Genomic DNA, 15,025 nt, shown 5'->3' on the forward strand with positions numbered 1-15,025 from the left:
TGACCTTAAGACTGTAATTCCTTAAGACAAATGTGCCTTCCGCAGCCCAGACATGAGCAAAGCGGGAAGTTACTTGTGAGCTGCTGTCCTGTTTGCGTACAACATGACAGTTACATTCACCAGAGGGGGGTGAGAATAAGTTTATTCATTAAAGCTGACTGTATGTGTTCGAATCAGTGCTGCCAACTGTGTCCAGCGAATCAATCACCGCTTAATTTCATTGCGATCATATTGCAACGGAATGGAACATTCCTGGTGAATTTGCAGAACTCTTTGTAAACCCAGTTAAGTTTCTTAAAATCCCAGATATGACATGGAAAATTCCAGAACTCCCAAAAGTCCCTCTGTGTTTTGGCAGTGCTGAAAGCATGTGTGCGTCACTGACCTGGTCGCTCAGGGTGCACTGCTCTGTGCATATGTCTGTGATGAGGTTGCGGGCTTGCTTGGCCATCTCGTCCAGGAACATGTTGCAAAGGGACAGGCTGCGGTCTCCGATGTGGTGCCTCTGCAGGGAGGGACAGACATGGAGACATTAGTGGAGACTTCCCTTAGCACAACCCGAATGTTAAGCGAGACATTTGATTTTCAGCATAAAGTACTTTCCACTCTGTAGCATTCATTTAGTGCTTAATACAGGTGTAAAGTGTCATTTTTGCACCAAATGGAATTGCAATTCTATCTGGTTCTGCTATAGGCACAGGAAATACATCCTTAACCTTTATTATCAATAGTAAATAATTAGTCTCAGCTGGTCACCTAGAAAAAATATCTGTGAACAGCGCCTAATGCTGGCCAAGAACCACCCAATAATACAGGACGGGGCCAACCAACGGATGTATAAAGGGACCAGCCATAGTTTTTAAGTGGCGTTTAGTGACATTTTAATCAAATAAATGCAGCCTGGGTGAGTATAAGAGACCTTAAAAAGAAAATTGATCCCAAACGTTTACCCATATATTCATTTTAATAAATTAATTAACTAGAATTAATTGGACCAGGGTGGAAAAACACCTTATTTCTCACCATGCCATTAACTGGCATGGATGCTGAAACTGCTCCAACATAAGCTGCTCAGGTGGATTTGGCTAACAGTGAGGTGCTGTTTGTGACCTGTCCATGTGTAAGTGAGGCTTTTTGTTATGGCCCAGCTGGTCTTGTCGCCTCAACTTCCTCCCTAGAGCAAACAGCGCATACTCTCTAAATTACTAATGCAAAACAACCTTTGCCCCTGTGCGTTTTGACGAAACCCATACAAGATGGAGGAGGCCGGTCATTCTCCGTGACAAACAAAGAGTTTCAGATAAAGCTTCGTTGGTTCAACTCCGATTTGACGAGGACCAAATATTCTGCCTCGCTCCTCATGGGCATCTGAGGGCAGAGTCTGAGACGGTGCAGGTTGGAAATAACACATCTATCCGACGTGATGCAGAGGCTAACCTCTGCTGAAGCGCCGTGATCTTTTGTTGCTTCTCTAAACCGCTGTAAAAAGTTTTCTGTGCGAGGATGGAAATATTCTTGGAAACTTTTAGTGCTTTTCCAACATAAATAAAGCTTGCAGCTGTCCAAAGCTGTGTGGAGTGGACATAGGAGGAAGACCATTTCAGAGACATGCTGAGAGAGGGAGTTTCATGTTTAAATAAGGGAAACCCAAGCCTTCTATGGCTCAATAAATCTCTTTTATTCCTCTAAGTGCTCTCAGACAGCTCAATGTTCAGGCCCTGCAATGACATGAGAACTCTCATTGTGCTGTTTGTTTGGGTGCCGTTTGTCCACCAATTAGGAGTGAAAATGTGGGTTTATTTACCAAATTAAATTGGATATTGGAGGGCACGATGTTTGGCAGGAACAAACACTTGGTGAATGTGCTGGCCATATACCAGCGGGGGGGAACAGGAATCTGTTGTGCTCCTCGTGTGTGCGGAGGGGCTTCCATATGCCCCCGGGGAGCCTGGGTAGCTGCACTGGTGTATGGTTCAATTACAGATTTAATAAATCATGCTTTTCAGCATTTGGTTTTCTGTACACATCCTGATACATGGACCACAGTGCTCAATGCTGCGTGTTGGGACATTCCAGCTCTAGTTAACTCATGGAGCTTTCCGGATTCACAGTACGACTCCATCCTGAACCCTCGCATGGGTCGCGGCTAAGCCGTGGCGAGACCCGACAGAGAAAAGAAAGATCTTTTCCAAACTCCTTTTCTCAAAAGTAACACTGGCCATATTCACTAGGGGACATTCACAGACACATAAAACAGTTTTTTCCCCAAAAAACACAGAGTCTGCATTTAGGCTAAACCAGAGATTTCAGGACAAGTCAAATGGAATATATAATCTGACCAAATTAAATAAATTAGGTGTCAACTGATTTATAATAGTCAAAGAAAGCAAGTACATGAGGCTAAAATGATCATTTCATTACAGACTAGGGCTGGATGATATACTGAAAATTCACAAAATATTTGTGATGATATTACTGATTGTTTAAATTAACATCATGAATATCACAATGACAGAAGTTAAGAACATATGATTTATACTTCAATATCAAAAACTGTTATACCTGGTAAGTTTAATTTATTTGAATGAATTCTTTGAAACGATTCACTTAAGTGCAGAATCACATATGGCATTTTTTATAATTTGAAATACTTCAGTAAAAATTAATGTAGGTAAATATTGTTCATATATATATATATATATATATATATATAATATATAATTATTTATTTATTGTGTTAGCTTACTTAAAAACTGTGGAAAACTTTTGTTTTACTGTATTTTACTTGCATTAAACATTTTGAATCTACAAATGGCCATTTCAGAGAAAAATAAATAAATTTAGAGATAACAATCATGTAATCATTTCACAAATACAAATTCACAATACTACTCTCAGTGATACCTACAAAAAATGTCATAAAGCACTGTTTTCAGATAAGGTTACTGAAGTCAGGGTTCGTACAGATTTTTAAGAGTGAAATTCAAGCACTTTTCAAGCAATTTTAAGCAGTGGAAGCAGTGCTTTACAAGGGTGGGTACAGGTGAATTATCAAGGGTTCAGTAAATATAATGGGGTGTACATTATACGCTAAACAGCTGAGAAGTAAACTACAGTAGGAACTGCTATATAAATGGGAGACTATGTGTTTCCATTTGCTCCAACAGCAATAGGAAAAAAAATCCATTTTACATATCCAATTGCTTTCCATTTCCAAAAGAAGAAAATATACAATATACAAATATACAATATACAATAATCAATTGCAAAACATTGTTACACGAAAATCAAAACGAATATGAAACAAATTCTGAAGGTAACACTTTATTTTACAGTGTCCTTGTTACATTTGTTACATGTAGTTACTATAGTAATAACTATAAATTATGCATAATTACATGCAACCAAATCCTAATCCTACCCTAACCCTATAGTAAGTACATGTTGTTAATTATTATTACTTGGTACTTAAATATATAATTACAGTGTAACAACGACACCTTAAAATAAAGTGTAACCATTCTGAATCTGAACGAGACAAATTCAGAGCCGTACAGTCGAGGGCACAACATGAACGCAACCTTCAGCTGCGCAGCCAATCCGGATATTAAAACTAAAGAACGTAGGAAAAGAAATTAAACACTCCAATTTCTAGAGCTGTGAATCTTCACTTGCCTCATGATTCGATTACGATTCAGAGGGCAACAATTTGATTATAAAATTATTTGGTGAGGTGGCGCCCCGACAAATCTCACGAGAATCACGACTTGCTTTACAGCACGACGTCACATACATCAACAACATATGAAGCAGCCTCTATGGAAGACACTAGCACGCATTTCAGACGTGAGTCATGGCAGAGTCGACGAAGAAAATGCGGTCGGAAGAGTGCAGAGACGGCTCTGCGTGAGTGGTATTTACGACAGTAACGTTAAATCCAAGTACTCCACAGCGACTCTAGGGGTCACTGTTTGAGAAAAACAGAAACTGCATAGTGTGCCTTTAAGACCTAATGCACAGGTCTAACATAATGCTACGCATCAGATTTCCCGCCCAAATGTTTTCATTCACTTAAGACATAACCGACTGCGTTTACGAGAATACTTGCATCTCGTATCTACTCGTATAAAGAATCTGACAGTTCAAGTGAAATATGCCGCTAAAGAGAACTGTATTCGGGAACGCATGCTCGCGTGATAAACGCAATGATGCGCAAATGATCCACGACTCGATCTTTAAAGGTTATTTTTTATAGTTTAGTTTTCTTTCTTTTTTATCGAGATGTTCTAAGAAAAAATATCAAGCATTTTTAAGGATGATAATCAAAATTCAAGCACATTTCAAACCTTGCAAACATAACGGTTAAAATCAAGCATTTTTCAAACTTTCAAAACTCTGTACGAACCCTGTGAAGTGAATCTGACATTTGTGCTCCTCTTGGGGCCTGTTGGACTGATTCCAGGTCAGTGCGACTCACCTCTTCAGGGCAGAGCTCATGGGTGCAGCTCATAAAGTGGGTGCAGAGCAGAGGGAAGGAGATGGAGTATCGAGACTGGGACGGCAGTTCGAGACACTGCTGGAACATCTTTTCAAAGGCGCGGCTGTAAAAGCTATCAAAGAGAGAACAAAATGAGTTGCCAGTTCACTTCACCGTCTGGTACAGTCATATCTAATCAGTTGAAACGCCCCTGTCCGCTTTCCACCAAGCATGAAAAAGAAATATCTAAAAACAAGAGGCACAACAGACAGTTGCTATGGGATTCTGAGAACAGATATGGCTTCTGCCAATTGTGGAGCTGGCGTTAAGCAGTGTATCCTGTGCCACTGTTGAATCAACAGTCACGGCAAAAAGGAATCATATTTTGCCCAAGTTGTGAGCTTGCAGTGACTTAAAACGTAGTTTGTAAAAAAGGCAGGGTACAGCAAAATAAATCAATTTTGCATTGTCTTTGCTGGCTACAATAGACAATTAAATGAATAAAATACACAAATAAATTAAAACACATTGGTAAAAAAGTTCAAACTCAAGTCTGAATGCAAATAACAGATCATTCAATGAACCTGTCAGAGCAGCTGCAGAATTAACTGACTCGCATAAAGAATTGCAAGTCAACATTTTTATTCATTTTCTGAATTTTTCAGTTCTAAAGCCACTTTTTGTCTATTCAGTGTTCTACTCTACACATTAATGTAATTTCTTTGAATGACCTTTTCTTTGATGTGAGGTCATACCAGAAAATGGAAAGGTCAGAAGTCTCCACAAGCATCTCCACCAGAGAGTCCACCATCTTGGTGTGGAAGATGATGGTGTTCATCATCTTTCCCAACTCCCTGTGATCTGCCAGTCCTAGTGAGGCCTTGGACACGCTGGTGTAAGCCTAAGCATAGAGAAAAACATCATCATTAGAGTTAATCTGGAATCAAATGAAAGTGCATTAATTATTCTGACAAATCAAAGGCTAAGCTTGGTGGGCTTGATTTCCATGAGCAAATCCTCAGGCAAATGAAGAGCAACGAATCAGATTGGAAACTGGACCAGGGCAGAGTCTGAAGAAAAGTGTGGTTTGATGTTTTACCATATCATTAACTTCTGAGAAGGCTTTCTGGGAAATATTTTTGTAAACTTGATACTTTTGAACCAGACAATGTCCAACCAACACAATTTCCTCTCTAGCATACATGATCAAATGAAGACTGTATGCAAAACAGATTCTCTTTGGTGTTTAAGTCAAAACCCCTCTCTTTCCCCCAGCGAAACAGCTGTGCCAGCCAGTGCGATCAACTCGAACATAAGAAGTGTGAGAAAACTCAACCAAAACACGGATTGCACACGCCCTGCGCTGGCTTTCATCATCTAAAGATCGGCCAATTCAAAGAGCGCGGCATGCCAGGATGATGCCACATGACATTCAGCAGGTGCTAAACTCACAAAGCTTGTGGTTATGGAGTCCGGGGAACGACAATAAACATATCGTACCGCACTGAAGTCCACTGTGGAGCAGAAAAAGTATTGAAAAACAGGGCTTATTTTTAGATGAACATTTGCAGACTGCTGCTGGTAGTTTAATCGGCCATAGCGATAAATAGGACCGCACCTTTGGAAACGAAGAGGCCAAATGCAGACGAGCAGACATGAACTGAGTGAACCGTTAGTTGTTATATACTGGCAAATGTTAGCTCAACAACAGGTCCATTAAACAAGAAGAAAGCATGCTAAATTTAAGGAGAGAATGGGGCATCCCTGCTTAGAGAGCAGAGTCAGGGCAGCTCTTCAGAGTAACTCGCTGCTGTCAAACTGGGAGTAGTGACTGATTCTAGTGCCTACAGAGACTTTCTACACATCTGTGACATTTTAGTCGGCTTGGTTTCATTCACCAAAACATATTTAAGTTTTCAAGACCAAGACCAGTTACCCATCTCTTTTTTCTTGCTACTATACATATATAACACCGCCGTTCAAATTTTTTTTTTTAAATCTTTTAAAATGAGAAAAACGTCTCATGCTTACCAAGGCTGCATTAATTTGATCAAAAATACAGTAAAAACAACATTATTGTGAAATATTATTACAATTTAAAATAATATTGCATCTTTTTTATAAATGTCTTTACTGGCAGTATGGATCAATTTAATGCGTACTCTCTGAATAAAAGTATTACTTTTTTTAATTAAAGTTTGAGGTGGACCACCCGTTTTGAAAAACAATGGAAGACAGATGGAAAATCTCATTCTGAAAAAATGTATTACCGTAATACAGTAAAAAAATAAAAGAGAATAAAATTAAATAATTAAAAATAAAAATAAAAATTGTAATTAAAAATATATTTCTGATTTTAATTTTTTTTTTTTTAAATATAATTTCATTATATTATTTTTTCTTTCTTCCAGTTTTGGGGTAAGGCGACCTGGACATATTTTCATGCAATTCACCTACATAGCTGAACATTCACATCCACACACCCACAACTGTCAACAGCCTCAAACACACTCCGCTGCTCTATAGCTGACGGTTTAAATCCTTGAATTTGCTTTGTCCTGGCAAACTGAGAGCAGTCAGAGCTCAAGGCTGCGCAGTGAATAAACGCTGCTGTTATTGGGGACGATTTGTTTTTGTTGCCATGTGAAAGAGAGGACTCTGGCTGCGAAAAGAGCGATGGAGAGTGGGAAAAGGTCCAAACACAGAAAACAGTTGTTCAGCTGTGAGAAATGTTCGCATTCCACTGATAGCAGCTTCTCCTGCTGAAGAGGTGAACTGAAACCCTCCTGTGTGAAGAGGTTGAGGCCTGCTCTTGAAGGTATGTTCTGGGTTCAATGCAAATAAGTACTTTTTGTGGAATTTGTGGCATTACCACAGAAAATAGTCTGTCCGATAAAGCAAAAATTGTGGTAACTGCATAATGGAAGAACAGTAAACACACTGATTCAATCATATGAGATGGAGTGAGACAAAATCATTTGCTGACCATGTCTGTGTAAAGTTATTTGCAATTTTAGTTTAAATTTTTTTTTTTAAGTTATTCCATTTTTCCATGACCACATAATGTCGCTAAACCAGGTAACTTTAACATGACAATGTTATCAGAAGGGAACATCAGAAAATTACATTAGTAATGCACAACAAATTCATCCAAACTGAATATTTAAATGTAAAAGCTTCCCACAATGTTGGAAAAATACATTTCCAATACTTTAGTCATTCCTAAGTATAGAGACAGCACTCACAGACAGCAATTTAATAAGAAAAATATATATTCACTTCCATAAAAATGCCAAGATTTCCAACAAATCTCATAGACTTATTTATATAGCATTTTCCCAATAAATTGTTTCAAAGCAGCTTTACTGGAAATCATGTTAATGTTTATAATATCTTAATATCTTCATGCCTTAGTCGCATTTAGCAGATTAGAGCAGGATGATAATATAGTTTACATTTTGCGATGATACAATCAACCAGTTGAGATCTGATATATAGTATATATTACCCTACGTGAGTATACTGTATGTTAATTCAGTATACTGTATGCATATTCATTTCCATTATTTTTCCAGACCTGCAAATCATAATTTTGAAATATATTATTATATATAGATATTTTCAGGTTTTCCATGATCATGAAGACCCTATAAGTGCTATAACTATAAATATGTTACAGTACCCTTTAACTATGTTAAAAAGTTCTGTGGTATCATGGTATTATATCAAAATCATGCCTCAAATTCTGTTGATAAAGTTTTTGAACCCAGAACATTCTTTTAGGGAAGAGGTCAAATGGCTTCTCTCTTGTGGGACTGGGCAGGCCAAAACACAGGAAACGCATTTGAGAGCAGACTGGACAATCCCAAAGACTGCAATCCAGATCCATGGGCTTTTGAGGTCCACACACACTCACACAGAGCCTCAAAAACACATGAACAAGCTTGTCTCTCCATCTCTGCTTCCATTTCCACCCACCCACATGTACTGTTACTTGATGAAAAAAATGTGCTGTATTCCACAGGGACGAAGTCTGATTTATTTGAGCCTGGATGAAAGGCGCAGGCTCTTCTTGAATAATCAGAGCTTCAAAAGAACAGCATGCATTGTGGTTCATTTCTAAGTAATTCAAAATTAAGTCATTTTTCATACAGCATGTACAAAATATTGCTTTCATTCGAAAAGACAAAGGATAAGCAAATTTCTGCAAGAAACATTTGTCAGCGTGAAACTTTTTGTTGTGCTGTACCTCAAACTGTGAGAGCATTAGTTGCGTTACGTTAACCAGCATCTGCTAATTAGTAAGGGGGAAGCAAAGATAAGAGCTGTAAATTATGCCTGATTAGGATCATAGGAAACAAACACCATGTATTGACCCGGCTCAGACGACTGAGATCATCTTACCTGCAGTCTAAACCAGTCTAGCCTCATCCCTCTGAAATCAAACACTTCACCATCTTCGACTGCAACACACACCCATACAAAGTTAGTTATTTTGAGACAGAGTAAAACAACAAGAGACAATTTTATATCCCAAAATAAAAGATAAATAATAAGTACATCAGTCCCAGTGTCATACTACAGGAAACTTTGAATATATAAAATATAATTAAATGACGAGAAGCTGTTTTTGCATGATGCCAGTCAGACTTACTTTTATTATTTTATCTTTTAATTTGCGTCCATATCGTTGAAGTATGCATTACTTCTGCATTACTTTTCATTTGTGTAGTACTGAATTTTATTCATGCTTGCTGGATTATACAATGATTCTTTAATATATAAACCATTTTTGCTGAATTTTCAGCAAAAATTGTGATCCATGCTCTTACCATGAATAAAATTACATAATCCACATATATTGCAGTTTGTAAAACAAACCAATGAATCTGGTAAATAAGACCAGGGACATCAATTTTGATTTCATGATGTCTTTTTAGCACATTACAAATGTTTAAATAAGAAGAGAGGTTCTCTACCTTGTTTAACACTGAGAGAAGTCATAGTGTTCACGAAAGATGACATAATAATGGACTCGTCCTCTGGGCAGACGGACAGGTTCTACAAGAGAAGAAGACATGATTATTTTACCAATTGTGTGTGCATTTTAAAATTAAAACACCATGACGAGCAAGTCTCGCTGCTGATTGCAGTCTCAGAACTGAATGACAATACTAGTTCTCCATCTAGTGGTGAAGTTCATGTATTTCTTCTAGACGCCATATGTGAGATCCTGTGAATGATTCATAATGTGACTAATGTTCATGTCTGAACTACCCAGCTGCACATGACTGTTCCTCATCTCATGAGAGCACTACAAATAGCAATTGCTCTCTAAAGACTCTGTAACTGATCTATGTCCTTTTCGTGCTGTAGAAAGGAGAACTGGAGAATCCACAGAGCAGATAGTCTCACCTGCACAAGCTCATTGAGCACAACAGCGTCAAAGCCAGACAGGTACTGCACGTAGTATCTCTGCATCACCGGGCCGTACTTCCGTACGTGTGCCCTCAACTCTTCCATGTAAAAGATCAGCTCTGCAATGTGCCTGAGAAAACAAGGAGGAATAAATTAAAATATAAATATTAGATGGAAAAACTTTGGCAACTGAAATGTTTAAAGTACTAAAATTACTAAAACTGAAATTAAATTACAAAATAAAAATTGCTGAATAGAAATATATATAAAAAAACTAATAAAAATGACAAGAACAAAACTAAAAAATAATGAAAATAGAAAAATAGAAACTAATTCAAAATATGAATAATTACTATAACAGTAAAATACATAATACTGAAATAACATGTGTAATGCAATATGGGAGCAAATTGCAGTGAATCACAAAAACAAAAAATAACTCTGAATCATGGAATTTTTGGGTGAAATTTAAAAATACAAAAGCGTAGCATAAGGCCTCATTAAAGCATAAATTAAAAAACATATCAAAATTGAGCGTTGAGGTGTAAGAATTGGATTTACTTGTCAATGAAGTCATCTGTGCTTTTCTTCTGGATGTTGTCGGCATGTCTGAGCAGCCAAATGATCTCATCACGGGCGAAGGAGAGAGCCATGAACACAAACAAAGCCTTGGGACCCAGTAAACCTGGCTGATCCGCTAGAACTGTGGCGAGCTCTTTTAAGGCAGATCTCAAGAACTTGCGACGCTCTCTGTGCATGGAGCCCCTGGACCAAATGATAAAAAAATATAGATATTGCAAATAAAGGGCAACACTGCTGCTGCTGTACACTTATTTGCTAACTGGGTTGTGAGCTTAGCAACATGCTAACATCAATCTACTGGAGTCAATAGAGAGCATCTTCAGAAATATCAAGAGGCCACTTACGCATGCGACAGAGCAGACTCTTTGCATTCACGGATGTCATTGACACGTTTGTTGTAACTGTAGAGGATGGAGAAAACAAACACAATCAACAACATAATATATATCTACACAACACAAAGACACGCTATATATGAGAATGTGTGTGCCAGTAGAAATTGCTGACCCGCGAATGTTTACAAAGAGATCCTCGGCAGCTTTGTGAATGTGGAAGACCTCATCCCTGAACAGACAGAGACAGGAACTGCTCTGAAGAGCCAACTTCCACAAACTGAGAGCCGCAGGATCACTGTTCAGAGCTGCATGACACAAGATGAACCCAACTAGGACACAGAACAGAGAGAGACTGTTACAAACCACATACACTCCTGTTACATTTGTAAAAACCCAGGCCCATGCAGGATCTGTGTTCACCGATTTCGACAACTGTAAAGAGTGTCGTTTATATAAATCATAAAATATTGTGTTTTATTTGATGATCCTTTCCACAGAGAATGTAGTGTTCTCAGATTTAACACCTTTCACCAAATTTAAATACATTATGGAGATTCCTTAAAAAAAGCACAGAAAGTGTGTGAAAAAAGCACTCCATCTGGACCTGCTAAATATTAAACCACACCATGTAAATGGTATACTACTATATAAAAAGACTAGAAAATAATAAAACAAATGTTCAAACATTTACGAGTATTGCTTCTCTCAATCTGAGGCATAACGATCATGAAACGGCATTCACAAGAAAATTAACGTAACGATGTATTATCCAGAAAAAAAAGTAATTTCAGAGGTAAATTTAAGAAAAATATTTTAAAAATAAAGTGCAATAAATAATCATACACAGTACAAATAGGTACATTTATTAAGAAAGGAAAAAAGTGTACATTATAAATTTCATGTTGTCTTTAATAACACACTTACAGACGATCCATTTCTCCATGGCGTCCAAGGATAGATATTCACAGGGCATCTGAAATATACAGGTCAACAAATTATATTTGGTCAAATGCACAATGTTCACATGCTCCTGCCTATGAGGAAAATACAGTATGATAAAAATCCTATATCACAGTATGAGGCATTTTATATCAATAGTTGTATCCGCGATGTTTAGCTGGAATGCTAATATATTAAATGACCATGTGTTAATGCCTATAGTTGGGCAATCAATCTACTATGAGCAATGTTTGTTTGCACTTTGTTCTTACACCTAGTGATTTTAGTATTATTTATCTATTATAAGAATATTTATTACAAATTTGAATGAGCATTTTTATATTTAGCTTTATTTTATTTGAGTTTTGTTTTTAGTAATTTTAGCACTTCAACCTATTTCTGTTAGATGCAAAGGCAATATTTTCAAGTTTTTCATCTAATAATTACATTTTATTTAAACTATATTTCAATTACTGAAAATGATTTTTAATAGTAATAATAATATATATATATATATATTTATGGTTGGAAAACTTGTAGCCCTTATTTTTAGGCATAAGACAATGTGGAGTCTCTTTTAAACAGTTTGAGGATACCTATGATGCAACCTATGACTAACAGAATTAGTGTGTGCCAAATGGTAGCATGTTAAAATGCATATTCCAAAGATACCTGGATGATCTACTATTTTACTATTATCCGGTTAGGATCCTAAGTGCAGATCCATGCACACTCTAACGGCTAATATTGCCCACAACCCACTGCACGTCTGACTAGGATTCAATTAGAACTACAAACATCCATAAAAGTGTTAAAAAATAGCTGTGCAAGACTGACGGTTAAGTAGAGCAGTTTAGAAAAATGGATTTGACTGCTTAATAATCAGCATCTAACCTGATGAAAAACATTTACTGAGTGTTATCCACATTGCATTTCATCTACAACAACATTGTGAAATATTATGAAGATAAATTTGGTCATTTACTATTAAACGCATCATTATGCAAACACATGAGGAGAGTTCTCCACATGAAAGGTTTCTAAATTCTCTCTTATGGTAGGAAAATCAATACAATTAAATGTGGAGGATGATGACTGTGACAAGATGATTGACAGGGCAGTTTAAAATGTCATGATGAACGTAACTAAGCGACAGACTGGAAGACACAGTTATGACGAAGTAGTATGTCCCACAGCTTCCATATTCTTCAGCTACACACTCAAAAGTACATACTTTTTCTTTAAAATACTTTTAGGGCATAGTATAAGTAGGTGAATTGGGATGCAGGGTTAGTTTTGGCCAAAATAAAAGGCAACACTGCTACTGCTGTACACTTATTTGCTAACTGGGTTGTGAGCTCATCAACATGCTAACATCAATCTACTGGAGTCAATAGAGAGCATAATTTAAACTTGTGTGCTTCATGTAAGGAGCGCCATTTGTGGGATGTGCATGAGTGACTGTTAGCCGACTCGCTACTGCTAAAAAGAGAGTTTCAAATCAGTCTTTTATAAGGTGCCAAGACGGTTAGTGTGCTGCCTTAAAAGGTAACTGTGTATGATGACACAAAAATAATTAAAGACTATAGCGAAGCCGGACCGTGTCAGATTGAGCCGGGTTGAGCATGGTACTAGGAGCACTAATCAAACTGAGCAGCTGAGCGTTCCTCCACTGATCTGCAGACAGATTCCGGCGTGGGTAGACCATCTGCAGGGAGACCAGTGCATCTGACAGCGACTGTCATAGCAGAGAGAGAAAGAGAGAGCTCAGATTAAACCATGTTCTCCTTATGAGATGAGAAACAGAGTAATATGATTTCTGATCTAAATGTAGCATGCAGATTTTACTTTTCCATGAGGGACAAACTCCTCCATCATCTTTTTCAACGGGTTCTCATAGTCCACAATCATCTGTCCAAGCCTGGGGTATTCTCGATCACTGAACACACAATCATGACCCCAGACACATTTCTGTCATTGGTAATATCCACACTATAGTAGAATGAAACCTTACAGTGTGTGGCTCTAGGTAAGATATAGATTACCTCATATATGCATTACCTTGAACCGTGTGTCATTTCGTGGGCATAGTTGTAGAGGCCGATTATCGCTTTGCGCTCCTCAATTCGAGAAAGCAGCATCATCAGAGTAGTGTACGTCACCACCAAATCCAAGTAGTTCTTTGTGAGGTCAAAATTTACAGTCTGCATTGTGGAAAAAAAGACACTTTGTTATACATCTGCCATTTCATTCAAAGACATTCTATTTATTACCATTATTTCAACTCACAATGTCAAAGAAAACTTGACAGACGTCAATAGTGTTCAGCAGTTCACAGACATGGTCCTGGAAGAACAGAAAATCACAAACATGTTGCTTTTTAAAAACACCATCAATAAAAAAAATAAAAAAAATAAAAAAGATATAATTATGTATTATTTTATATTATGTATTATTTTACAGTATGCTTAATATTAAATAATATTATGAAATCACAAATCAGAGTTATTATTGTTAATTAAAGCAAACTATTAAAAATAATTTATGTTAATTGAAAAAAGATAAAATACAATAAAATATAAATATTAGACATTAGAATATTAGATAATAAAAAACTTAAATTTGGCAACTGAAATGTTAGTTTAGTTTAGTTAACCTTGAAGTACTAAAATTACTGAACTGAAATAAAATGCTCTACATAAAATTACTAAAAATGATATATATCATTATAATAACCTAAATAGAAGTGGTTAAAAATAAGTTAAAATATAACAGTACATCAATAATAATAAAATACTACAATATGTAAATAAAACAATTTAGATAAGAATGTTTTTATGAACAATTTACATTCGATCATTCTATTGGTGTTTCATGACTGAGGCCCATAGAGTGGGACTGCTCTCATACCTTAAATTCCATAACGTCCACAAAGGTGAAGTAATATAGAGCTAAATTCTTCAGTATTTCTGACTTTTCTTTTTGTAGTTGTGCAAGCTGTTGCTGTAATGTAAAAGACAAGTGCATAAATTAAACACTATCACATTAAACAAGGTCACATAATTGTAATATCTGACCAGGAAACTTATCAGCAGGGTTCACGTTAGATAATTATGGCTGAGAACTGTACTATTATATTAATTATAATAACCTCAGTAAAAGGCATTTAAAGGAGTTATGAATTCAGTTTGTGCCCTAAACTCTGTAAGCTTGACTAAAACAGAATCTTAGGGTAGAGGTCTGACCCGACGAAACCTTCAGGATTATCAAGTGC

The 15,025-nt window shown here is 36.8% G+C and overlaps 1 protein-coding gene across 8 annotated transcripts in view; it reads right to left on the reverse strand.

The window, feature by feature from the left end:
* Positions 1-15,025, reverse strand: part of nckap1 (NCK-associated protein 1) — a 50,946-nt gene that overhangs the window by 16,704 nt on the left and 19,217 nt on the right. For 2 of the 8 annotated variants that reach the window (XM_079881313.1, XM_079881311.1), the window contains 15 exons: positions 14,662-14,754; positions 14,041-14,097; positions 13,813-13,955; positions 13,600-13,690; positions 13,352-13,489; positions 11,737-11,785; positions 10,985-11,141; positions 10,822-10,878; positions 10,457-10,660; positions 9,893-10,025; positions 9,457-9,538; positions 8,882-8,940; positions 5,233-5,378; positions 4,478-4,610; positions 386-505 (listed from right to left, as the gene is read on the reverse strand). In XM_079881313.1, coding sequence (XP_079737439.1) covers positions 386-505; positions 4,478-4,610; positions 5,233-5,378; positions 8,882-8,940; positions 9,457-9,538; positions 9,893-10,025; positions 10,457-10,660; positions 10,822-10,878; positions 10,985-11,141; positions 11,737-11,785; positions 13,352-13,489; positions 13,600-13,690; positions 13,813-13,955; positions 14,041-14,097; positions 14,662-14,754 — 1,662 coding nt within the window. Of the gene's footprint in view, positions 1-385; positions 506-4,405; positions 4,611-5,232; positions 5,379-8,881; positions 8,941-9,456; positions 9,539-9,892; positions 10,026-10,456; positions 10,661-10,821; positions 10,879-10,984; positions 11,142-11,736; positions 11,786-13,351; positions 13,490-13,599; positions 13,691-13,812; positions 13,956-14,040; positions 14,098-14,661; positions 14,755-15,025 lie in introns of all 8 variants that reach the window. The other 6 variants (XM_079881309.1, XM_079881307.1, XM_079881312.1 and 3 more) reach the window with 3 other exon arrangements.

Source organism: Squalius cephalus (assembly GCF_949319135.1).
Source record: "Squalius cephalus genome assembly, chromosome: 9".
Taxonomy (NCBI): Eukaryota; Metazoa; Chordata; class Actinopteri; order Cypriniformes; family Leuciscidae; genus Squalius; species Squalius cephalus.